The sequence below is a fragment of the Nuphar pumila genome, chromosome 14 (genome assembly GCF_984573655.1).
Source record: "Nuphar pumila chromosome 14, dmNupPumi1.hap1.1, whole genome shotgun sequence".
Lineage (NCBI taxonomy): Eukaryota > Viridiplantae > Streptophyta > Magnoliopsida > Nymphaeales > Nymphaeaceae > Nuphar > Nuphar pumila.
The window spans coordinates 14161799-14189046 of record NC_143262.1 but is presented as its reverse complement, the minus strand read 5'-3'; the positions used below and the strand labels follow the sequence as shown (position 1 = coordinate 14189046).

Here is a 27248-nt window from a genome sequence, read left to right as displayed (position 1 = left end):
AGTTTAAAAAACTCGTCTGGTTGACTTGATGACTCAGCCCGGATCGTCCAGTCATTGGGTCAAAAAATATGTTGAACTCTGTTTTTACGAAACTCGGTCTGAATCATGGGCAAGTCATATATATATATATATATTATTTTATATATAATTACATATATTATATGAAATATAATATAAATATTATGTATGTTATATATAAAAATATGGTTATACATGTATTAATAAAATTATACAATTAAATATATTATAAAAAATATCATATAAAGCATATTATATATAATATATTGGTAAAATACTATAAAATATAAATAGTATATAAATAGTATATATATATAATACAATTTTAACATGACCGAGTCACAAGTCACTCAAGGACGAGCCAAGTGACAAGTCAATGGATTTTAAAACCATGGTTTCTGGTGGTACTAAGGCTAGCGGGGGACCCTTTGGGGTTAGATGCAAAGGGGGGCATTGATGCACTAGATACTATTTGGGATGAGTGCCCACATGCACCGGCATGGTTGGTTCTGGTGGCCGGGTCCAAACTCACTTACTGCTGCAAGAGTCTAGGTTGGCCGGGTTCTGGTGGCCAGGTTCAAGCTGGCTCTAGTTAACAAGCCTATATGAACTACAGTGAACTGAACACATTCATAAATGGGACAACATTTGCTACCCTCTTGGGTAAGGAACTCCCTACTTAGAACTCATAGGGGGAGGTTACAATACAATATATACTCCACACTTAAGAGTCACATTGGGCTTGCCATAAGCATGGTGAAAATAGTAGGAATCAAATTAGAACTTTTGGCATATAAATAGGTTTTTTGAGGCTTGAAAATTTAATACATTATAGGCTGTTGGTTTTTCAACCCTCATACAATCTGAGACATGTCAGAAAAACATGATCCCAAATTCAACTTCTATTAAACTTAATGTACAGAACGCATCTCAAGGGTTAGATGTACAAAAAAAAAAACTGAAAAAAATAAAAATATTACATTTTTTTAGCTAGGGGGTTCCTTACCCACGTGGGTAGCAAACATTATCCCACAATGAAGGTAAGCAATATTTATCTAGAGTGAACATAAAGAAAAATCTCTAAGAGTGTGTTTGGACTGGTGGAATTTAGAGCAGCTGAAATCCAATTCAGTGATTGGTGTTTTTGGAGTAATGGAATTGGGCAAAATTGGAATCCGATGCCTTCAAAAAAATTTCATCAGAACCAAGGGACAAAAGGATTTTGACAGAATTAGATACCAGCTAGAGTCAGCTCCAGGAATCCAAACACGCCCGGCAATTGATAAATCAAAACAGGTGGTAATTAAAGAGAATGTTGGTAGAAATGGATTTGAGTTGCACCCAATTCTATGAACTTGAGCATTACCTAAATGAAAATTTGTTTTCAACACCTTAAAAGTAGAAGCACCGAACCTGAACACTATATATATATATATATACAAGTAATGGGGTTCAAAATGGATCAAACAACAAAACTAATATGCCTAGGTCAAGTTTGAATCGGATTCACAACAAGGTCCAATCCTAGCTACCTTTGCATATTTGATATCCCTAATATTTTGGATGAGGCACTAACATAGATATAAGGCACTGGCCAATTGGAAGGACTTGTCTCAACTGTAGTCTGTCAAGATGGAAGGACTTCCTCAACTGTCAAGATCCTTCTATATCCTTGTTTAAACAGAGTAGAGCTTGGCATTTGCTGATCTGTTTGTAAAAAGAACTCTCTCTCTCTCTCTCTCTCTCTCTCTCTCTCTCTCAACTATGGCTGATAAATCAACCCAACAGCTTGTGATTCGGCTCGTTTTCTTGATCAACTTATCCAGCTGACAAGCCGAGCCCTAAGCAGCTCGTTTGGGTGAGGTATGTGACATATATAAAGAGAAAGATGCAACATATATATAAAAGAGAAGGATACACCAAGTTGGTTTCCTTGTGCAAATTCCATCTGAATGTATCTAATGCTGATGTAATCTTGTAGGGGTCTAGCCTAACCCTAAATTGCTTATCAAAAAAAAAGTTTAATTTATAAAAAATACATATATTATATATGTATAAAAAACATTTACTTTTTTTACAAGAGCCCGCTTATGTTGGGCTCATCCTTGACTCACCTCGTTCAAGGATGAGCCAAGTGCTCGGGCTCGGCTAAACATGAACACGAGCCGAGTCATGAGCTAGATCCACTAGTAAACTAGCCAAACCCTGTACGGTTCGTTCGGCTCGTTTTACCAGCCCTCCTCTCAACACAACACAAAACCAAAGCATTCCTTGCTCCCTCCTAAGGGGAAGAGTAAACCACAAAACCCATATAATGATTATATCAAAAGCACTAAAAGCAATACTAACCCATATAAGGTTGGGTCTAAGCTTGCACAACAGGGCAGTCCATACATACCATTGGACAGACCTTCCCCGGTCTTGCATAGTCTGCAATGCATACCAACAAATCAGTAACCACAGAAACGCTTAATCCAGGATGACCAACAACAGAAAAAGGGCATCAATCAGCAGGGTTTATGAAGGAGACGAGGCGGTCCATGAGGTCCTTGGCGTTCTCGCACTTGGGTTCCCTTAGATGGAAGACGTGTTGCTCGCCCCGGTGCTCCACCAACTGGACGGAGCCGCTCCACCCGCTGCGGCTCAACACCTCGTGGTACCAGCTCCCCCTCTCCCTCAGGAAATCCTGCTCGGCCAACACCACCAGCATGTGCCCGCAGCCGAGCCGCGAGATATCCGGACCTCCGGCGGCCACCACGTTGACGAAGGGATCGTCGGCGCCGGGAGTGGTGGGATGGACCAGCTCCCACAGCCGGTCCCTACCCGGATCACGCCCGAAGAAGTACGGGTGGATCAAGGCGACCCCTGAGACCTTGACCGGAAGGTCTCCGCCGGTCGTCGGCTCGAACGCAGGGGATCCGCCGGCGGCCATGGCGAGGTGATGGGCGATGTTGGCGCCGGCGCTGTCTCCGGCCAGGACGACCAGATCTAGGTCGCCGTGCTCCCTCAGCCACGGCTCAGCTTGGCGCGCCACCCACTGGAGAGCGGCCCAGGAGTCGAGGTAGGCAGCGGGAATGGGGTGCTCCGGCGCGAGGCGGTATTCCACTGAGACGACGAGGGCGCGGGACTCGGCGGCGAGGGAGTTGCAGAAGGCGTGGTAGCCGGTGGAGAAGGCCGACTCGATGCAGAAGCCGCCGCCGTGGACATAGAAGACGATGGGGAGGCGCCCCTGCTGCTTTCCGGTGAGGGGCGGGAGGTAGAGGCGGACAGAAAGGCCGGTTTCCGGCGAGACGGCAGCGTCTTTGGATGCGACGCCGGTCTCCGGGTCGACGCCCGGTGGGACGAATTCGATGGGCCGGATCCTCTCGACCCGGCCGTCCTTGTAGACGCGGAGGAAGGGAGGGAACTCGACGGCGATCTCTTGAGAGGGCGGATCCATCTTCCCCCTTCTCTTCCACACACACACACACACACACACACACACACACAACACAGAGAGAGAGAGAGAGAGCGTCTGGCTTCTGCAGCCCGTCTCTGCTGAAAAATAAGTGTGTGGAGGAGGAGGAGCCGTAGTTTGCAAGGTACTCGGTAAAAAAATACTAGTTGAATCGGCACTAAATCGGGCCCTTTTGAATTGCCTTTGAGTCGATTCGATCTGAATCGGCCGATTCTGGCAACATTGGCTATTACTACTCTTACCACCCCGTATCATGACAGCAATATTGCAGAGGGATTGAGACGCAGATTAACAATGATCAGATGTGATTGGGGCTTATACGATCTGTTTAAATCTAATTTGCAGTTTTTTTTTTAGAATTTTGTTTGGATTATGATTTGAAAAATTTATGTTTGATTTTGAATATTGGATCCATGTTTAATCCAAACTTAGACCTATAGTTTCCCCAAGTTTTCTTCTATAAATGTTTACCAAAGAGACCTTCAGGGGAGGTTGTGTTAAGTTGTTAATAGTTTGTTGGATCCTTGTACAGATCCACTCTAATCAATGGGTCTCACACATGAAACCTATATATTAGATTTAGAGTTGGATTCAAGTAATTAGATTCAATGATCCAAAATAATGTGTCAAAAATTCAATTACCCACTTGTGTAGTGAGTTATTATTAAGATATGAACCACTATGATAGTGGTGGGCTTTACTTTACATTGGATTCTCAACATATTTGAAAATTCAATGAGATGGTTATTCGAGGATAAGTATTTCAGCTCATACCTTAACAAAATATATATATATATATATATATATATATATCGAGCTCTTGATAATTTCATTGAAAAATCTCTTTCTGAAGCAGGCCCGTTAATCTATTACATATTTTCTTCTCCTTTATCACCTACAGCTTACCTTCACTGTGCATACCACAATCCTAAATCCTTCAGAGTTATCATGTTCTTGCATTTCCTGTTATTCCTTATGTTTTTCAACATCCTTTAATTAAATATAGATTAGGGTAATTCTTAGTTCTTAAGATACCTCTTTGATATGAAACTCTACTTCAATGATGCATGACATTCATTATATTCTAAATTAATAAGTCTTTATTTATGAGTCATTGTTGGAAAGAAGATGCGAGGGGTGATGATAGTGAAGATGAAAATGAGAGATAAGGCTAGAATTGCGAGGATGTAGTTGAAAATAGCTTATCTCTGCTCCCAACACCATTGTCATCTCCCAAAAAATTATTCTCAAGTACTTGTGAGCGTAGGTGGTACACCCTCATTAAATACCATCTCCTCCCTTCTCCTTTTTTTTTCCTTTTTTTACTTAGAGAAATCACTCTCCAAGATCATAGTCTTAATAGCTCTCACAGCTAGCCTAAAGTGATAGTATTTATCAAACGTAAACAAGGCAACTCAAACTGTAAGGCTGGTAAACATAATTGGGCTTGACTCGTTTACCACTGGACCGAGCTAGTGTTAAAAATTTTCATGTTATTTTATACATGCAATATAGATATAATGCTTGCTATCCTCTTTGGTATGAAACCCTTTAGAGAAAAAATATAATATTTTTCAGCTTTGTTTGCACATGACCTTTGGATATATGAAACCCTTTATATATATATATATATATATATATATATATATATATATATATATATATATATATATATATATATATATATATATGAGAAGTGTGTTCGACCCCTTGTATAAAATTGGTCAAACCAGTTTCACATGAACCTTATTATATTATATGGCATTTTGGATCATACACATGCATACTCAAATCGTCGACCTAGAGATGTCATATGAGGTTTGGATGATTGTGAGGGATGCCTATGCAGCCCATTCTCATGCTCGAATCATGCAACTCAAATAACAACTTCAGAATTGTACAAAAGGAGGCAAGAGCATAAATGAATATGTACAAGAGCTAGCCTAAACACTTAGCCCATCAGTTGGCCATGGCAGGAAAACCCATTGAAGATGATGATCTTATTAGCTATATTATGAGAGGGCTTCCCTTTGAATATGATTGTCTATGAGTTGTAAAGATCCATTATCTATGATTGAGATACATAATTTCTTATTGACACATGCGGTTCACTTATCTGAAAGTTCTGAAAATAAGGGTAATTCTGCTCATGAAGCTAATTTTGTTCAAAAAAAACAATCAAACTGACTAGTCAGAGTTATGGTCGTGGGGCCTTTAGAGGTCATGGTTGTGGCCGATTCTTCGGCCGACCTCCATATTATAACCAGTTAGGTAGATCAGCCTCGTATGCTGTTTTTTCTTGTCCTCAACAATAACAATTGGTGTGTCACTTCTGTGGCAAAATAGCTCACAAGGCTAAGACTTGTAGGTTGATTAATAGTGACAGCCAGGCAGTTCCACCACATGCATATCATGCTTCTCCTATTGTTAGTGGATGTGAATCTTGATACCCGAATTCAGGAGCTTCGGATCACATATCTCTAGATCTGAATGCATTATCTATTCATTCTGCGTAGTGGGGCATTGACCCCATGAAGATTGGGAATGATACAAGTTTGAAAATCTCTCACATTGAAAACTTTGTTTTTATCAAGTAGAGACGAATTTGTGTTAAATGATATTTTACATGTTCCAGACATGACTAAAAAGTAGCTTTTGTACAAAGATTCACCCAAGACAACCAAGTAGTATTCGAGTTCCATCCTATTCATTGCAGCGTGCAGGATGCATGCCAAGACTGAAAATTTAGGATATGATTGGCAATTGAATTGGATCTAGGTTTGGTATAAAATTTCATAAATCATGCCTGATCCATATAATAACCAGACCTCGTAGGACTGACCTGGGTAGTTAATGGGGTCCCTTCCTTTCTTTGCAGCCATTCCCTGACCATTAATTTTCAATAAATAAAAATTTATGTAATTGCATGCTTGATGGCATTCTAATATCTTAATTATATAATAAAATTTTATCATAAGTGTTGTAGCCTTGGATACATACTGATTAAAAGCAAAGACCAATCTATAGAATCCATCAGACGAAAAATGCTGATTAATGAAGTGTAATGGGAATACATGGTCTAGTAATTGCATGAATAACTTTTAGATTATTGTTGAAGTTATTAAATTAATATTGAAGGGTGAGTACCAATAAAATACTTTTATTGTTTTCTGAATACTTATTTTTATTTGAATTTTTATATCTATATTAATAATCTCCTTTATTGATAAATTATAAAAAAGAATTGATTATATTATTAGGTTATAAAGCAATAATTTTTTAATAAATATTAAATCCTTTGAGTTTTTTTTTTATGAAACATGTTCATGGCTGCAACAAAGGAGGGAATACTAAACAACCATTTCTCATATAAGCTACATATCTGGATTGAGAACACTTGGAAATTTGATCATACGTACATTGAGAGCATAACCTGACTCGGCCGTTTCCAGAAAAACTCGGGAACCCACCGATTATCAACGAGTCAAACAGTCAAACAGATTCAAAGGCGAATTTTTCGAACAGAAAGGGTTCTCGTTTTATAACCGACTCGGACCGATTCTGCGAGTTTCCGAGTCGACCCATTGCGAAGTTCCGTGGATGAAGGAGACGAGGCGGTTCATGAGATCCATGGCGTTCTCGCACTTGGGGTCGGCGAGATGGAAGACGTGTTGCTCGCCCTGGTGCTCCACCAACTGGGCGGAGCCGCCCCACCCGCTCCGGCACAGCACCTCGTGGTACCACCGTCCCCTCTTCCTCAGGAAATCCTTCCCCGCCACCACCACCAGCACGCGCCCGCAGCCGAGCCTCGAGATATCCGGCGCCCCGGCCGCCACCAGGTTGAGGAGCGGGTCGTCTGCGCCGGGAGTGGTGGGGCAGACCAGTTCCCACAGAGGGTCTAGACGCGGATTCGGCCCGAAGAAATACGGGTGGACCAAAACGACCCCCGAGACCTTGACCGGCAGATCGCTGTCCCCCATTGGACCGAAGGCCGGGGCTCTGCCGGCGGCCATGGTCAGGTGGTGGGCGATGTTGGCGCCGGCGCTATCTCCGGCCAGGACGATCCGATCTAGGTCGCCGTTCTCCCTCAGCCACGGCTCGGCTTTGCGCGCCACCCACTGGAGGGCGATCCAGGAGTCGAGGTAGGCGGCGGGGACGGGGTGCTCCGGCGCGAGGCGGTATTCGACGGAGACGACGAGGGCGCGGGACTCGGCGGCGAGGGAGTTGCAGAAGGCGTGGTATGTGGGAGAGAAGGCCGACTCGATGCAGAAGCCGCCGCCGTGGACGTAGAAGACGATTGGGAGCAGCCCCTTCTCCTTTTCCTGCGGGGAGAGGGGAGTGAGGTAGAGGCGGACGGACACGCCGGTTTCCGGCGAGACGACGACGTCTTTGGAGGCGACGCCGGTCTTCTGGTCGACGCCCGGCGGGACGAAGTCGGTGTGCCAGATCCTCTCGACACGGCCGTCCTTGTAGACGCGGAGGAAGGGAGGGAACTCGACGGCGACCTCTTGGGAGGATGGATCCATTTTTCACCCCTTCTCTTCCTCAGAGAGTCCGTCCGGATTTTGCAGGCCTCGGATGAATGGGGGAAGGAGGGAAGGAGGAGGACATCAGATCATGCGTTAACCTGAATAGGTTATGTTTTAATAAATGTTGTCAGTATCGGTGTGAATCGGCCAAACCATTCATATATCTTATTGGCAGAAAATCGATACGATACTAACCTGAATAGGTTATTTTTTAATAAATGTTAAAAATACTTAAAATTAATTTTAATAGTTTTAACATGTGTCAAGTTTTGATTGACACACAATATTTTTTAATTCTTATTTAGCCGATTCAAAATGGTTCACTTGAGAATCGGTATCGGCCCATTCACCTGAATCATTGGGCCAAAAGATTCAATAGCCGATACTATTTTGACAACATTGCCTAAAACTGTTAAGGGCACTCGGAAGCCATCCATCATGAAGATGAACGGCATCTAAAACCTCCCAAGGTCCAACCCATATGTCGTTCGGCTGGTCAAGGTTTAGAAAGCTGAACACAAACAATGGATGTTTGGCTCTGCTTGGTTCGTACAAGCATGTTGACTAGTAATATATATTTTATGTATTTTTTTTTTAAATAATAGAGTGCAGATGGTTGAAGTGTTTGAGTTGCAAAGTTCAAATGTTTCAAATGTGATTGTTCACCGTTTGATCTTAACACAAGTAGTTTGGAGTGCAAATTTTTAAAAATGCGTTTTTACTGTACATAAGCATGCTAAAGCTCAGCTCACCACAAGAACAAACCAAGCTTGAAGTCCCTCTGTTCGGTTTGTTTGGCTTTAAAATCTGTCTATATATTTATGTATTCGAAATAATAGTGCCAATGTTGCCAGTATCTGTGCGTATCGGCCAAGTATCTTATCAGCAGAAAATCGATATGCTTCACTCTTGAATCAGTTATTTTTAATAAATATAAAAAATACTTAGAATTATTTTTAATATTATTTTAATAAATTTAACATGTGTCATGTACAAGGACTCTCTTTTGAAATTCTATAAATATTCAACAATAAAGGATGCCCCTCACAGTTGTGACAGTTGAGGTGAGGGCTATTGTGGACACATGATCCTTAAGATCCGGACCATGTAACAAATCGTGTGCGTTGAGTGTCATGCTACTCTCCTTTGTTATACTCATTTATGGTATCAGAGTTTCAATCGGGGCATCATGTCTTCCTCAGCACTATCAAGCATGAATGCAGAGCTAAGTTCTATATATACTCACTCCAACTAATTTTCTGAGTACTAAGTTGTCTAGAGACAACTGGTTATTGTACCAATCCCAATTCATCCCACTATTGATCTCATATAATTTATACAAATTCATTGATGGATCAAAATGATGTCCAGTTAAATTTATTATGAAAGAAGAACAACAAATTCTTAATCCTCAATTTGTCAAGTGGCAATGACACAATCAGCTTCTCCTTAGCTGGTTTATCTCTTCCCTAACCGAACATGTTCATACATAGGTCGTCGGATTGAAAACCTCATATGAGGTATGACAAGCATTGAAAGAGACCTATGCTGCTCACTCTCGATCTAGAGTTTGTGGTTAAAAGATCAATTCTATATACATAAAAAGGGAGAGAGAAGTATTGATGAGTTATTTTTAAAAGACAAATCCATCACCCACCAATTAACATTGGCAATCAAACTTCTCTTAGATGAAAATCTTGTGTTATTTATTTTACGAGCTCTTCTTGCTAAGTATGCAACCTTTACAGTCTCCATATCTACCTGTTTATATCTCATCTTAATAAATCAACTTCACAGTCTATTTCTATTAGAGGAAGCACATATAACTAAGTCCACAATATCTAGTCATAATGTTACACCATAACCAAATTTTAATTAGCAGTCAAATAATAATAACTCTAACCGAAAATGTGGTAGAAATTTTCAGCAAGGAGGATGGTTCAGAGGCCGAGGTCATGGGTGCCAAGGTGGATGGTCCTTTCATAATCAGAACATGCTTGGTGTTAACAGTCAGTATTGCGAAAACCAAACCATATCACCCGCCAATATCGTCAGCTTTAAAGAGATCTTCCTTCCGAGTCAACACCCATGACCTACCATGCATCCACATCAAGCTACTTAGATGAAAGTTGGTTTTCGAATTCAGGCGCCTCTCATCATATGATGTTAGATTTGAACTCTCCATCACTTCATTCTAATTATCACGTATATGATACAGTTAAAGTTGGTAACATGACAAGTTTGCATATTTCTTATATCAGTGATTCTATTTTATCTAATATTGTAACTAAATTTTTAACACCTGGGAATTTTTTTTTTAATTTATAATAAATAAAGATGAAATTCATGTTTTAAATTTGGTTTGAATTTCAATTTGGGTTTGAATTCTAATTTTGGTTGAATTTTAATTTGGATTTAGAAAATTAAATCCATACGGTGGATAGGTGGGCCCCTCTTGGATCTTGAGGTCCAATATGGAAAGTACTCTGTCAAGTTCGAGGGAATCCAATGGAGGAAGGACACCCCCACCTGCTTTCTTAATTCTACTTTTTAGTGAAACATCTTAATTAGTTTCTTTATTTTATTAAGAGACTAGTTAGTTAAATTGTTTAGTAGTTTCCTCATGGAATTATGATTCCTAATTAGCTAGGGTAAATAAAATTCATCTCTAATCTAGATAAAATTCAAATTTAATAAGTTTTAGTAGAGTTTTCTTATGGGATTAGGAAATCTCACAAAGATATTATAAAAAAAAACTTTCCTCCCTCCTCTCACACGCCCCTTTTTTTATCTTGCTTATTCTCTCTCCCTCTCACGCCCCTAGCTCCCTCTTTCTCTCTCCCTCTTCCTTATTTGTCCCTCACGCCCCTCTTTGGAGATGAAGTAGCTAGTACTATGGATGCATCTCCTTGGTGGTGCATATGTAAGAAGTCATTGGTGAATACAATTTTGAGAGAGTTTTTTAGTAGCTCTAACAGTTTTGAGATAGATACACTGTAACTTTTTATGTGTGTTTAATATTAAGATACATGAACATGCCATGAGATGATCTCTGGATACGTATTAGCACCAAATCACATAAGCATTGATATGGTTTTGAGCATGATGATTTTAAAAACCTGAAGTTCTTTTTGGAAAAGCGGCTTTGAGAAAAATGTAATATCTTTCGTAAAACAGTTTGTTTTGGATGTAGATTAATGATATATGTTGTATTACTATATTTACAACAAGATAAAATGTTTGCATACATGAATTTGATGTGTTCTTGATGTATCAAAAGTCGTTCGAAGTGCTTTCTTAATGGATCAAAATCTGATGTATTTTTATATAACAAAAAGATAAATGACTCCAACAGGATTTGAAACTCGTAACTGCCAACACACCAAGACATATTTTTTTTTGAGAACAAAGAAAAAAAATTTATTTCTCCACTTTTTAAACTCACATTTCATAATCAACCTGACCTGACACTAATCCAACCCGTTAAGAAGTTAAACCAGGGATTTTGAAAAACTATATTTAGTAGGATATTGTTTTTTCAAGCTCGACCTGGCAATTACCTGAACCCGATTATTAGTTATATGTGTGGACCCTAACTCAACCCGTTGACAACCATAGGTTAACCTATGAAATGCTCAAGAAGATCTCTTCGGGACCAAGGGAAAGAGGACCCATATTTGTTCAGGTGATTTAGAGAACGGATCCAAAGCCAAGCATACGGAAAGATCTCTCAAAGGAGTATTTTTGTAAACTTTTGCTTTCTCAAAGATCAACGGAGGGCAAAAACTTTCAGGGCATGATTTTTACAAGACAAATTACTATCATATTGTATGTAACCAATCGCTTGTTATATTCAATCCTCACCACACATTTAACTTGGGAATCGTGAGATATGTGAGATGGGGCCCACTCACAAGTCCATCAAATGAAACGTGTGGTGGTGATCGAATACAACAATCATATACAATATAACTACATAACTGCTCTTTATTTTTACACGCCCCACATGATATCCCATTTCTTCCAAAATACGAGTGGGGATACATGTGATACAATCAATCACATGACAACATTCTGAGTGGAGCCTGCATTCCAGATGTTATCAGTATCGGTGCATATCTGCATGTATCTGCCGATACTTGCATTGGTAGAAAATCGCTACAACCTTGAATTAGCTATATTTTTTATAAATATAAATAAATATAAATAAATATAAATAAATAAATTTTAATATTATTTTAATGGTCTGCAATGTAATTTCACCTGCCCTGCCCAAGGACATGACCTCGAAATGATTTTTTTACCTTTTTTGGCTAGCCCAAGGCACCCCCCCCCCATCTTCCCTCGAAAAAAGAAGAATCAATGACCTCACGTGGATAGATCATGGTTGGCAAATGGATATGATTTGATGTGCACAAGCGTGGTGTAGTGCTGGTGTGACAATAAAATCCTAGGTTTTGCATATGATGGATCTCAAATTTGAGGCTGCCTTATATTTGAGATCCTTAATCTTGTGAGATAAAGATGGAGAAGAGAGTGACACTACGACCCTGATTTCTTGAAATAGATGGTGAGTGATCAGACTTCAAATCCTTGGCTTTCATAACTGAGATATGAGATCTGAGGCATTCAAACACACCCGTAAAGTTCTCTCTTTCCATCGAAGAGTGCACCCAGATTCCACCATGGTGCAAGGGACGCATTTTGTGATTTTTTGAATTGATGATGTCTCATCAATGATTCAAGTTTTTCTAACAATTGTTAAGTAGAGACCTGTTAGGGGCAAAACAAGCTTAAAAACTGATACCAACACATAATCTGATTCAGATTTTAGTGGGATTAAAATCCAAAACTCAATACCTTATTCGGATCCAATTATTAATTGGATCTGAATTTGGCTACCAAATCTAGCTAATCGGATTTGATTACATCTGATACATTGACCTCCTTACTTGAAAGGGAGTGCTCATTTTTCTAATTCTATTGGCTTTTACATTAAGACTAGTTTATTGCACCTGCCCACCCTCCACAACAACCATTGTCCCTACTTCACCTACCATTCACCACCATCATCTCGAGAGGGGATCAAGTGCAATGTGATTTCACACTTGTAATGTGTTGCTGCACCTGATCACCCACAATCATTTTTAGGGCATAGCCTATTAGCTGTGGAGCCCAACCAAAGATGGTCAATGATCAGGTGTAGCAGTACACTAAAAGTGTTGCAATCATAATGCACCCGATCATCTGCCTCCTCCTTCCCTACCAACACTAGCACTATTACCACATTATTGTTTTTCCTCTCTATTAGTCATAAAAGGATTGTATGGAGGCAATTCCAATAATTATTCTCTCCCAAAGGTTATAATTGGTTTACATGTAACAGTTAAATAATTAAACTAAATTAACAGATAATAAACTACTCAAATACACAGTTATATGTAACCATCAAGAGATGTGTCTCCTGAGCTGAAGGAATTTCCCCCAAGGATGTGTCTCAACAGTCAACCCCTTACAAGCTTATAAATATGGCTCTCTAAATTCAGGAATGTATAAGAAATTATATGCAAACAATACAATCCAGAAGAGATAGAATTCTCTGGTTTTACTGAAAATCACTACACACTATGAGAGAGTTGAGAAACTGATCACCTCCCTAGCGATTTTGAGAGTAACAGTGCATGCTTCAGCCCACCATTTTTGCTCTCTTGCTTCTGCACTTTTGCATACGCAAGTTCTTACATTGGTATCAGAGCGGGTTCAACAAAACCTTGTTGATGATCATGAGCATCACTGAAAAATCAAAATCCAAAACAAATAGCAAAAAATCAAACAAAAAATTTTAGCATAGAAAGGTCAGTTATATACATTTATAATTCTAGAAAACAAACAATGATCAAAATCACCGTTTGTAAAATCGAACAATAGAATTTTTTTCTTGTAATTAAAAAAAAGGAATTCTTTTTAAGAGTCGAGAATACCATGTTTCTCAGAAAGAAGAAGACCCAACACATTGTATTGTCCCCACCAAAGTTTTTTTCCCTACACATTATATATATATATATATATATATATATATATATATATAGTAGCGCTCAAAATTGCTGAGCCTACATCAGTGAGCAAGAAGTATTCCTCTTGATCCCTGCACGATGTGAATCACCAAAAAATCCTTCAAAGAAACCCCCAGACCACAAACTTTGTTTGAGAAGGGAAAGGAAACCCTTTCTCATTTTGAGGGTTTTGACTCATCTCAGGAAGAAAAAAAATCTCTTGGTCACAGATCGATAAAATTCGACTAAATTGGCTAGATAATCCCCAAATCCAAGCACTTAGGGCTGAGATCGGCTTGAATCTTTTACCTGCAAAGTGTTGACCAACACTTTGGCGAACAATTTATCGCTGATCGAAAGAGCTCGTTCTCTCCCACAAGGACAAGGAGCTGTCAGTTGGAAAACCCTCCACTTGTCATGGAATCAAACTCGTCCCCACTGGCAAATAGTTGTCAAAAAATTGCTGAAAGCGAAAGTATGAGGACACAATTTCCTCTAAAGAGTGCCACCACTAAACCACCTTCTCGCAGCTGGGTTCCATTGTCGAAAAAGGTCACCTGAAGAGAGAGAAAGAGAATCTTAAAAAAAAACACCAAAAGGACCCTTCTTCAATTCTTTAAAAATGTTTTTTTATAGATAATTTTTTACTTTTTCAGTTTAGTTCAATTTATCTCATATATTCCATTTAAGGACTCCCTTAAAATTTTGCACAAGGGTATGTTTTATGAAAATTCTAAAAAGAGACTTATATTGATTTTTTTTTTAAATAAGAATTTTGCTTGTTTTTCATAAACAAGTTTTGCACTTTTCTAAAATTATAGAAAGACAGTTTATTTTTTCTGTTTAACTCAAAAAATTACAAAAATAGGGTTCTGTGTTTCTGTTTTATTTTAACTACACTAAACCATTTTCTTCTTTCTAGAAATTATAGAAAGGGGTCTCTAACATGTAGAATACCTCCTTAAAGTTCTTATTAATTGTAGTTTATTTATTATTCGTTGGATTATATAGCAATTTTTTTGCATGCCTAAAGTTGCATAAGTAACATATAATAATCTCTGCTAGTTAAAAATTAGTTTAATATTAATCCTAGCATCTCTAAACCGTTTAGGCATATGACACATCGTATCATCATGGCCAAACTTTTCAAAATTAAAAAAACTTAATGGAATAAATTTTAAAATGTGTAGAAGAAAAATAAAATACTTATTGACACATGAAAAGACCCTGTATGTGATAACAAAAGTAAAACATTCTCTAACTGATAAGTCTAGTGAAGGAGAGAAGAAAACTTATAATAAGTTTACAAAAGACGATCAACTTGCTCTATCAACTCTTCTCACTTTTATGAAAAATGACCTCATATGTGTATTTGAAGATTATGACACTGAAAAGAACATGATAGAGGTAGTTAAAAAGAAGTATAATATGACTTCAGAAACTCACATTCAACTCCTTCTAGAATAATACAACTAATATAGAATGAAGGAGTCAGACAATGTAGTCGACCATGTGAATCATATGTTGGTAATGACTAAGGACTTACCCATAGTTGAAAATGATATTCTCGAGATAATGCAGATTTTTATCATATTAAACAGCCTTCCTTCATCATGAAAAATTATGCCAATTGCCATCAGACTGAACCAAAAAAGTCTTTATCTAAATGAGCTCCATATGCAATTGACTCTTACGTAAGAACATATGAACCAAGACAAGAAGAGAGAAATCATGATCACACAAGAGACATTCCCTGCAACTTCTTGTAGGCTCAAGCCTAAGGGCACATTATTAAAAAAATTTAAGAAGAATAAGTTAAACAAGGGGAATCCAGTGCAAACCAAGAACTCTAAGACTGCAACCTAGAGTGCATGCATATCTTATAGAAAAGTTGGGCATTTCAAGAAAGATTATTCAAATATATCTAAGAAAGGTAATCTAAAAAAATAAGAAACTAGAGAGCGTAAAATTGTGTGTATTATATCTGAGTCATTGATCACTGATAACGATCTTAGGATGATGGGTTAACTCAGGGGCAACGCGACATGTAGCTAAGACAAAGAAAGAACTTGTGAAAATGAATGAGCTGAAGGTAAGGGACCACAAAGTATATATTAAAAATAACACCTATGGTGATGTGGTTAAGATAGGGTCTTACAGACTTCATTTAGAAGAGACTAGTCTAATTCTAAAAAATGTACTCTATGTTCCTTCCATAAGAAGGAATCTTGTAGTAGTAAGAGATTTTGCTAAGAAAGACTTCAAAATCTGTTTTAGGTTGACAAAGTCACTATTGGAAAAGAGAAAAAAGTGAAGCTCAGGGGTCGCTATGATGTTGACCATGGTCTCTTTCATTTAAATGTATCACCTTCAATAAGTAATGCAATGAATGTTTCTGATTATATTAATTATGCACTTAATATATATGCATATTTATGGTATTTAATGTTAGGACATTTGAATGTTAACAAAATAAAAAGAATAATTTGCATGAGATTATTATATTCACTTAAAAATGTAAAATTTAAAAAATGTGTATCAGATAAAATGACTAGACAACCATTTTTTAATGGTAGCAGGGCATGTGACTTATACTAGTTCTAGTACACATAGATATATGTGGACCCTTAACAGTAGAAACACATGAAAAAAATCACATTTCATCATATTCATAGATGACAACTCGAGGTATGAACATATTTACCTAATTCTTAAAAAATTTGAAGCTCTTGAAAAGCTTAAGGTATATAAACATGAAGTTTAAGAATTATTATAAAGAAAAATCCAAGTTATTAGATCTGATAGACAAGGTGAATATAACTCTGTTGAGTTTAAGACCTTATGCAACGATAATAACATAACTCCTCATACAACTATACCTTATACACCTCAACAGAATGATGCAGCATAAAGAAGGAATATAACCTTAATGGATATACCAAGATCCATGTTGACCCATGCAAATCTTCTCAAAAAATTCTAGGAAGAAGCAATATGCAAAACCATGTATATTCTAAATAAAGTTCCTTCTAAGGCTTTAGAGATTACACCTCATGAGTTGTGAACTGAGAGTAAACCAGACGAGTCATCTACAAAAGTGGGGGTCACTTGTGAATGTGTTGATTCCTAGTCAGATGAAGGACAAGTTAAATAATAAGACTATCAAGTGCATCTTCATGAAATACCAAAAGGGATATAGTCTATATAATCTTGAGAAATGATTATAAAGAGCAAGAAAGTAGAATTCTTAGAAACCAAAAAAGGTGGTTTTGATCCCAAAGATGATGGTGTTCGTCTAGATATCATAAATTATTCTTGGATACCTACTTAAGAGTTAAAGCATAATGATACAAATTACAAATAATGAGTAAACTTTAAAACCAATAACTGGGCAAAAAAGAATAAGAACTCATTCATCTTATTTAAATGATTATTATACATTCTTAAACGAAAAATTATGCTATTCTATGAACTTGAATGAAACTCTTGATAACTTGAGTTTTGATGATGTAGTTTCTTATAATGAATCTGATCATTAGATAGAAACAATAAAAGATAAGTTAGACTCCATAAAAAAGAATGGAGTTTGAGAACTAACTATGTTGCCTAAAAGATATAGGACAATTGATAGTAAATGAGTTCTTAAGAAAAAACTCAAGGCAAATGAAACTATTAATAAGTTCAAGGCAAGATTAGTAGCAAAAGGTTACTCTCAACGAGAAGAGATTGATTATGAAGAAATTTATTCTCTTGTGGCCAAAATGACATCTACTCGTATTATTTTATCATTGGTAGCTTATTTTGATCTTGACCTATATTAAATGGATGTGAAAATGAGCTTCTTAAATGGTAAATTAAATAAAAAAAATCATGCAACAACCAAAAGGTTTTGAAATTGAAGGTCAAGAGAATAATGTATACAAGTTGAATAAATTCTTGTATAGACTTAAATCGTCACCAAGACAGTGGTATTTGACATTTTATAATGTTATAACAAAGTTAGGTTATGAGGTAAATAGTTTAGGCCATTGTATATATGCTAAGAGTAGTGGGAGTAAGTTTATTATGTTAGTCTTCTATGTTGATGACATATTAATCATAGAAAATGACGTAGACATGATAAATGAGACCAAGTCATGGTTAAATTATCGATTCAAAATGAAGGATATAGATGAAGCCTCATATATCTTTGAAATTAAAATACAGAAAAATAAAAAATGAAGATTGTTATGTCTAAGTTAAGAGAAATATTTTGACCACATTCTAAAGAAATTTAGAATAGAGAGTACCAAGACAAAAGATACTCCTATAGTAAAAGGCCTAAAGTAAAGTAAGAATGATTATCTAAAAGATGAACAAGAGAAGTTGAATGTTTCATATGCTCAAGCAATTGAAAGCTTAATGTATGCAATGCTTTGCAGTAGACCCGATTTTAAGATTTGTTGTAAGTTAAGTGAGTAGATATCAAAGTAATCCTGGAGTTGATTCACTAAAAAAATAGTCACTCAAGATGTTTTTACTAGATATATGAGTCAGATGAGATTCAAGTATATCTATGTGATTAGTGAATAAGTTCACATGGACTGTGTGAATAAAATATTACTCAAGAGTGTCTATGCAAGGTTCTTGACGAGAACAAGTATGAAAACACAAGATATGTATGCAAAATTCTTATTGAGAACAAACATGAAAACACAAGATATCCCTTGTAGCTAAGTGAGAGATGTAAGGTTGTATGGCCATAAGAGGAGTCACTCTCTTCCAAAGGTTACAATTAGTTTACATGTAATAGTTAAATAATTAAACTAAATCAACAGATAATAAACCATTACTCAGTTACATGTAATCATCAAGAGATGTGTTTCTTGGGCCGAAGGAATTTCTCACTCTTTCAAGAGATATAATTCTCTGGGTTTACAGATAATCACTGCACACTGTAAGAGGGATGAAAAACTGACCTTCCTGGCAATTCTGAGTGTAACATTGCACGCTTCAGCCCACCATTTCTGCTCTCTCGCTTTCACGCTTGTGCATACACAGGTTCTTACAATCTCCTCCACTAACATCCCTACAGTTTTTCGATTCCCTGTCCATCTATCTCCACACCACTATAATGCACCATCTTCTGCCACCGCTATTAGTACCATTTTGGAAAAATGGGGTTCTGTTTTTGAAATGTAGGATGAAAGATTGAGGTGTGATCCTATGTTATGGCCGAACACTATATAAGTGTTCAGCCATTTTAAGAGCAGGGCCAGTACACTGAATCCCCCTACTTAAATAATACCATTTTCGTTTTGTCCCAGTAGATGCCATGCACGTCTCAAATATAAATAATTCTTCAATACAAGAGAATAAATTTTTACTCTGCATGAAATGGTGTGTATTAATCTCTTCTTCAGAAAAAAGGTCTCTTAAGCTGATTGTTTTCCTTCGCACATGTGCTATCAGAGTCGATAAAAAGAAGAAAGAGAATGCATACATGTAGCGATGAGGAGCATTAGGTGGCCAAAACTTAGTTGTATTGTAATATTATTGGGCTTAATGTAATTTATTATTATTTTTTTGTTTTTATAAGAGTACCCACGTCACTCAACATTTTGTAAAATGACAAGATGAATGTTGTGGTATAAATGTAAAATTTAATAGAGAGAAATTAAAAAAACTACTTACATGGATTCCATGGAGAGAGAGAAGGGGGGAGGGCTATTTTTTTTTAAGGCAAGCTGGGGTTAGGCAGACCCCCTAACAGTTATACAACTACTTGTCAACACAAGGTGACGTGACGTGCACTAGCTGTTCCTAGCAAACAAGCTGAGCCCATTAGGGCTATTTACATAATCTTATGGGAGAAAAAATTGGGAAAGCTATTTACATGATGCTATGGAAGATAAGAATTAGGAAAGCAACTTAAATAGAGATCCTAGTGTGTGTGCGTGTGATTTTTTTTTTTTCAATTTATAACCCAAAGAAACAGCACCTTACACAAGGACCTGGTGACACTTGATATAGTGGCGTAAAACTCCGAGGCTAGGACACCTACCCCTACCGCTGGGGTCTATGTTGTGGGTGTAATTACTAACCCCGTTTAGTTGGATTTGGTCAGCCAAACTGTATCCGATTACAATAAGATGCATATATGGTTTTCATTTTTTCTTATTGAATTCCATGAATATCTAGATTTAATTACATGTAAAAAACCGAATCTGATTTGAATTTTTTGCTATCCTGATTCTATTTCAATTTCAAATCCATTTAGTTAACTTCCAATTAGTCGAAAAAACGTATTTGGCTATATCTAATTGAAATCCGAACGGCTTAAAAACCCTATAACTAGATTAAGCTTCACTCATCATGTTTGATTCGAGTGTGTGTATGTTAGCAATGTTTTACTCATCATATTTCATGATCTCTATGTGGGTAGGCGTGTGTACATGATCAGTTCATAAGGACTAGGTCTGTCAACAGGTAGGGTTTGGTTTGGACTCAGGTAGAACCATACCTGACCCCGATTTTCAGGTATGATATCGGGTCCGAACTCGAGTTTAATCGGACTTACCATAAAAGAAACCATACCCGGATCCCATCAAAACTACAAGAACCAGACCCTATAAAACAATATTTTTTTATCATTTTTACATTGAAAATTTGTGGGTCTTAATGGGAACTTGGGTCAGGATTGAGTCTGGTATAAAATTTCACAAACTATACTCGGGTTCATGTATTAATCGGATCTTTGGATCCGATCCAGATCTTCTTATTTATCACCACATCCGGTCCGGGGAAAGGGTAAACCCTACCCCTTTACACCTAATCAGGACCGGCTGCTTCTAATAGAAGAAAATAATATGTAGGCCATACCAATGTTGTCGGAATTCGTATTCACCCTGTATCGATTTTCAAAATGATTCAGGGAGTCGGCCTATTCAGATTTTGGACAGAATCGAGGTAAATTGGCCAATTTTTAATCAGATGATAACACTTGTCAGTAAAATATTAAAATAATATTAAGAAATATTTTAAAAACTGTTTTAAAAATTATTTAGAAAATAAGCCTAATCAGCTCGTATCATATCAATTTTAAAGTTAAATCATCATTCTACTTTTGATGCATGCAGCAAACAGTCGAACCATAGCAATATACCACCTACACAAAAATCAGTTGAAAAGCACAAAATGCCTCGAAGATGAACTGCTATTGCTGCAATGTAGATGTGCTTAGAATCAGCTAAACAGGACACAGATTCCTCTCTCTCTCTCTCTCTCTCTCTCTCTCTCTCCAAGAACAGAAGTTTATTTTAAAAGAAAGAAGGAAGACATCCTCAATCACGATTTACGAAGGCAACAATGCGGTTCATGAGCGCCTTGGCGTTCTCACAGGCGGGCTTCATCAGATGGAAGACGTGGTCTTCATCCGCGTGCTCCTCAATCTCCACCACGCCTCCCCACCCGCTCCGGCTTAGCAGATCGTAGTACAGCCGCGCCCGGTCGCCCAGATAGTCCTTGCCGGCGGCGAAGATCACGACGCGGCGGCACTGGAGCCGCGAAATCTCCGGCACTCCGTCAGCCAGGAGGTTTACGAGCGGGTCGTCGGTGCCGGAGGCGGCGCCCGGGCAGGTGACGCTCCAGAGGGCCGCCGATTCCTCCCGCTGCTTCGTCACGAACTCGTCGTCGACCGGCGTCCATCCGGCGAAGTAAGGGTGGAGCAGAATCAGGCCGGTGATGCTCACCGGGACGTCGTCAGCCGGAACAGGGCCGAACACGGGGGCGCCGCTGGCGGCCATGGCGAGGTGGTGGGCGATGTTCCCGCCGGCGCTGTCCCCTCCGAGGAAGATCCGGCCGAAGTCTCCGTGCTCGGCTAGCCACGGCTCGGAGCCGGGGCGGCCCTCCGCCTGGCGTGCCACCCACTGGAGGGCGGCCCAGGAGTCGAGGTGGGGGGTGGGGACGGGGTGCTCCGGCGCGAGACGGTACTCCACCGAGACGCCGAGGACGCCGGCCTCGGCGGCGACGGCGTTGAGGAAGGAGGTGTAGATGAGGGAGCGGGCGGACTCGATGCAGAAGCCCCCGCCGTGGACGTAGAAGAGGATGGGGAGCCGCTTCTCGGGCGGCGGCGGTGGGTTGGGGAGGAAGAGGCGGACGGAGACGCCGGTTTCCGGCAAGACGACGGCGTCTTTGGAGGAGACGCCGGACGACGCCGGGTGGAGGGAGGGAGGGACGATCTGGGGGGTGTGGATCTTCTCGACGCGGCCGTCCTTGTAGACGCGTAGGAAGGGGAAGAGCTCGACCTCGATCTCTGTGGCGGGATCCATCCTTGTTGCTTGAGAGAGAGAGAGAGAGGTTTTGCAGCCAAGGAGGGGAGGAGCCTTTGTTTCCTTTTGTTGGCATGTGTGGTCTAGTAGGTTTGCATTTTAGCACGTGCAAATAACATGATAACTGTTAGTTGATGCTAGTTTTGCTTCATGGTTAGATCATAAGTTGGTATTTGGTAGGTCGATAGGAATCATCTACCATTCTATTGAGTATTGACTGTTAGAGAGAGAGAGAGAGACTAATGCGCCATGACTAACTTTGCTATCACGCAAGGTGGCACGTAGGATAATTGGTGAGTAGTTTTTGAGTATCTAAAATATGAGTCGATAGGGCTCGCAATTAAGTTGTTACCCTGCCTTAGAAGTAAAGTATTTTTTATCCAAAGTGGATATATTTTATAGGCTGTAGATGTGCTATATCCTCACGCTAGCTGCAACATCTTTTCGTAGCAAAATAAGCGATCTTTTCTTCGGTGAGGGTTATCCACCAAACCATGGATCCCTCCTCCACAGAGATCGAGTTCGAGTTCGTCCCCTTCCTCCGCGTTTACAAAGACGGCCGCATCGAGAGGATCCACACCACCCACCTCGTCCCGCCGGGCCACCACCCCGAGACCGGCGTCACCTCCCAAGACATCGTCATCTCGCCGGAAACCGGCGTCTCCGTCCGCCTCTACCTCCCGTCCCTCCCCAACCAGTGCAAGAAGCTCCCCATCGTTGTCTACTTCCACGGCGGCGGCTTCTGCGTCGAGTCCGCCCGCTCCCACTCCCACCACGCCTTCTGCAACTCCCTTGTCGCGGAGGCCGGCGTCATCGCCGTTTCCGTCGACTACCGCCTCGCGCCGGAGCACCCCGTGCCCGCAGCCCACCTCGACTCCTGGGCCGCCCTCCAGTGGGTGGCGCGCCAAGCTGGAGCCAGATCAGGAGCCGAGCCGTGGCTGAGGGACCACGGCGATTTCGACCGGATCTTCTTGGCCGGAGGCAGCGCCGGCGCCAACATCGCCCACCACCTCGCCATGGCCGCCAGCGGCGCACCGGCTTTCGGCCCGTTGCCGGACTACAGCATCCCGGTCGCGATTTCCGGCTTAATTCTGATCCACCCTTACTTCGCCAGGCGGCCGCCGGCCGGTAACGAGGCGCTGCAGCTGATGCCCGTCAAAGCGACGACGCTGTGGCAGATCGTCTGCCCCTCGGCTGTTTCCGAAACCGGCAACCAGCTGGTTGACCTGGCTGCAGCCGGAGGGCCGGAGCTGTCAAAACTCCGGTGCGGCCGGGTTCTCGTCTTCGTCGCCGGGAAGGACCTTTTGGCGGACCGGGGACGGCTGTACTACGAGATGTTAGGTGGGAGTGGGTGGGGAGGTGTGGTCGAGATGGTGGAGCATGAGGACGGGGATCACGTATTCCATATAAAGAACCCTGGCTCTGAGAATACGAAGGGCCTGATTAAGCGAACGGCTTCCTTCATAAATGGTGATTGAGGATGACTGTGATTGTTTGCCTGACGAGTGTTTATGGTCGTGATTTGGAGCTCTACTTGGTGGGTAATGTTTTCTTGGTTTGTTTTATTGTTTTCTGAAGAGTCCATGTGACATAGGGTTATTCGTAAGCCTTGAAAGATTAGGAATATGAGAGTCTTTTGTGGTGTCCCCAAGTTGGAATCTCATATTGTTGCTGCTGTTCTAAATGTCATTAGCGAACCTGTTTTAGATATACTACAGGGAGACCAGCATGCGATTTTGGGAAGATGGTTGTCTGATGTTAGGTAAGGTGGCTCCCTCGTAAGGAAGATTAGTTCAAGGTGAGCATTTACTTGTCATGTCTCCACAAATGGTAGATAGGGTTTTCCTGTCAAAGAACATTCGGTCCGTTTTGTCAAGCATTGGATGGTTTGTAAGTGATGGTACTCAAGCTCATGGGGGGCTCCCCACACCTGGCTAGTTGGGTTGGCTTATAGCTCTTCAAGTTGCTACAACGCCAGACGTTTTCAGTGTGCAGAGGGCAGGGTACCCAAAGGTTTTACATCTATGAGGGGGTGGTTGGTGAAGGGACGCTTAAGGTCGGTGAAGGAGTCTGCCCATGAATCTATCCCCAACCATCCTAGATAACCGGAAAAACATTGATGGTAATCAAGGAATTCGTGAATGGCTGTGATGGTAATCAATGAATTCGTCAATGGCATTGGTAAGGGAGATATTGCAAGAATTTTCATGCGATCACCAACCGGTGCTTTGAATCTTCTAGTTGTGTAGCTAAGTAACGTGGCTTTGGAAGGCAGAGGTCCAACGTTTATATTTAGAGTCGAGTATAGTTGCTAAGTCAACACATATAGCATGCAATTTATATCAAGTATACCTTACAATTGAAGCAAAATTCAAATTAAGCAAACCCTAAACCTAGTCAAAATCTGGTCATCGACAGTGAGCTTTAACACATATAACATGTCATTCATCTCAACTATATCCTATAATTGAAGCAAAATTCAAATCAAACAAAAGCCTCAAATGTAAACCCTAATAGTCAAAATCAAATCATCCAAAGTGACATTCAAAGCATACAACAAGCCATTTATCTCAAATACACCTTATAATTGAAGCAAAATTCAAATCAAACAAAAGCCTCAAATGTAAACCCTAAACCAAGTCAAAATCTAATCATCGACAGTGAGATTCAAAGCATACAACAAGCCATTTATCTCAAATACACCTTATAATTGAAGCAAAATTCAAATCAAACAAAAGCCTCAAATGTAAACCCTAAACCAAGTCAAAATCTAATCATCCACGGTGAGATTCAACACATACAACCAACCATTTATCTCTAATATACCTTACAATTGAAGCAAAATCCAAATCAAGCAAAAGCCCCAAATGTAAGTCCTAAACTTAGTAAAAATCAGGCCATCCACAATGAGATATATAATACATATAACATGTCATTTATCTCAAATATACCCTACAATTGAAGCAAAATCCAAAATAAGCAAACCCCCAAATGTAAACCCTAATCAAAATCAGGATATCATATCAAGCAAAAACCTCAAATGTAAACCCTAAACCTAGTGACATTCAACACACACAAACAAAGCATTGTGATTTTACATTCTCAAGGAGACAACACCCATGTGTGCAAAAGAGGGAGAGAGAGACCTGCCAAAATGGGGATGCTCATAGAGAAGGGAGGAGAGAGGGGGAGATACACATAGAGGATAGAGGACGAGAGGGGGAGAAATAAGAGGGCCGGCCAACTAGTTTTTTTTATTGCTCCTCCCGTCCCTATTCTGAGCGTTTAGTATATGATGGGTGCATCATCCCGCACATTCATGACACGCGAGACATGCCATCAAACACATCCTGAGGGTGCGTCACCCACGCAGGGATTGCTCAGTCCCTTGGTATCCCGTGTTTGATATGCAGGAACCAAGCAGTCCCAACAGGGACAACTTGCTTCCCTCCCGTCTGTATTTCAAAGAGGTGGATGGAACCAATCTGTCGTAGGTCCTAGACAAATGTCACATGGTGTATCTAGGTAGTGTTTGTCTAGCATATCAAACACACCCTTAGGGTCTGTTTGACTGCTTGTTCAAGCTTGGACAAAACACTTGTCCAACACAGACAAAACACATGTTTTGTTCAGAAAAAGAACAACTCCATTTGTCCAACGTTTGCTTTGATTGGACAAGGACATGAGTTCCTTGTGTTCTGTGTTTGATTTGTACTATGCATACAATTCAGACATCTATGAAAAATGGGACGGATAGCTTCATTTTGGATTGGATGATCCAATTCGCCCCATCATTTCAATGTTTGAACATGTTTGGATTGGATTTTAGCCTTGGATATGGGTCTCATATTGGATCCAAATACCAAAAAGTCTTTAAAATGCAGATAATTTGAGAAAAAAATAGGAATGCATGTTGATATACAAATGCTTTAATGGGTATCATATTAGATTCGAATATGAGTCTCTATTAGATCCAAATACCAAAAAAATGCTTACATTGAGTAATTTTTACACAAAATAGAAATTCAAAAAATGTGTATTCAAAATCACATTCTATGTTCCAATACACAAAATAATTTCTTGTGAGAATTTTAACTTTTTTTATTTTTCTTAAGCTCCTATTGGCAAAATTTTGCAGAAATAAAAAAAATTAAATAATTTATCTATAAAATTTGAGAAAATTTAAAATATAAAAAGCCTAATAAAATCAAACCCTAATTCAAAAGCCCTAATCAATCAAGCCGAATTCAATAGAAATAATCAATCAAACCCTAATTTAAAAGTCTAAATCAAAATTTCTAATAAATTAGACCCTAATTGAAATGTTGTAATTCGAAAGCACTAATTAATCAAACTCTAATTCAAAAGCTTTAATATATCAAAACATAATTCAAAAACCTAAATTAATCAAACCTTAATTTAAAATCCCTAATCAATCAAGCTCTAATTCATAAACACAAACAATAGAGAGAGAGAAAATAAGAAGAAAGAAAGAAAAAAAGAAAGAGAGGAATGAAGAAGATAAGAGAGAGAGAGAGTGAAGAATGAAGAAAGAAAGAGATAAGAATAAAGAAGAAGGGGAAGTGAGAGAAAAGAAAAGAAGAAAGAAAGAGATGAACGGAAAAAGGGGAAGAGAGAGAAAAGAAAAGAAGAAAGAAAGAGATGAACGAAAAAAGGGGAAGAGAGAGAGTCATCATCGAAGCTGTCAGGCCAAAGTGTTGTTACCCATGGTAGTTGTCAGTGAGAAGAGAGTGAGGGATCGGGAAGGGAAGAGGAGAGGGGACCTAAGGTCGGGGTAAGGAGGAGAGAGAAATGAGGGGTGTCTAGAGGTATATACCCCCACACCCAACATCCTTTTTTTTTTCTTATAGTGTCACTATTG

At 39.6% G+C, this 27248-nt stretch overlaps 2 protein-coding genes and 2 pseudogenes across 3 annotated transcripts; 1 reads left to right on the top strand and 3 right to left on the bottom strand.

Annotated features, from left to right (window-relative positions):
* Positions 1 to 2330: 2330 nt before the first annotated feature.
* LOC149816454 (2-hydroxyisoflavanone dehydratase-like) lies at positions 2331 to 3567 on the bottom strand. The gene has a single exon (XM_089987757.1). It carries the CDS (start codon positions 3455 to 3457, stop codon positions 2522 to 2524), a length of 936 nt encoding a protein of 311 aa, XP_089843883.1. The 5' UTR covers positions 3458 to 3567; the 3' UTR covers positions 2331 to 2521.
* A 3269-nt stretch (positions 3568 to 6836) lies between these two features.
* Positions 6837 to 8086, bottom strand: LOC149816453 (putative carboxylesterase 2). The gene has a single exon (XM_089987842.1). The coding sequence runs from the start codon at positions 7999 to 8001 to the stop codon at positions 7015 to 7017; it is 987 nt and encodes a 328-aa protein (XP_089843968.1). The 5' UTR covers positions 8002 to 8086; the 3' UTR covers positions 6837 to 7014.
* A 13154-nt stretch (positions 8087 to 21240) lies between these two features.
* Positions 21241 to 22395, bottom strand: LOC149816452 (tuliposide A-converting enzyme 2, chloroplastic pseudogene; annotated as a pseudogene). Its single transcript, XR_016427698.1, has one exon. The product of XR_016427698.1 is annotated as a tuliposide A-converting enzyme 2, chloroplastic pseudogene (transcript).
* A 417-nt stretch (positions 22396 to 22812) lies between these two features.
* Positions 22813 to 24298, top strand: LOC149816451 (2-hydroxyisoflavanone dehydratase pseudogene; annotated as a pseudogene).
* Positions 24299 to 27248: the final 2950 nt, after the last annotated feature.

Bases quoted from the DNA above. Each gene is read 5' to 3' on its own strand.
- LOC149816453 (XM_089987842.1), bottom strand. From the start codon at position 8,001: ATGGATCCATCCTCCCAAGAGGTCGCCGTCGAGTTCCCTCCCTTCCTC.
- LOC149816454 (XM_089987757.1), bottom strand. From the start codon at position 3,457: ATGGATCCGCCCTCTCAAGAGATCGCCGTCGAGTTCCCTCCCTTCCTC.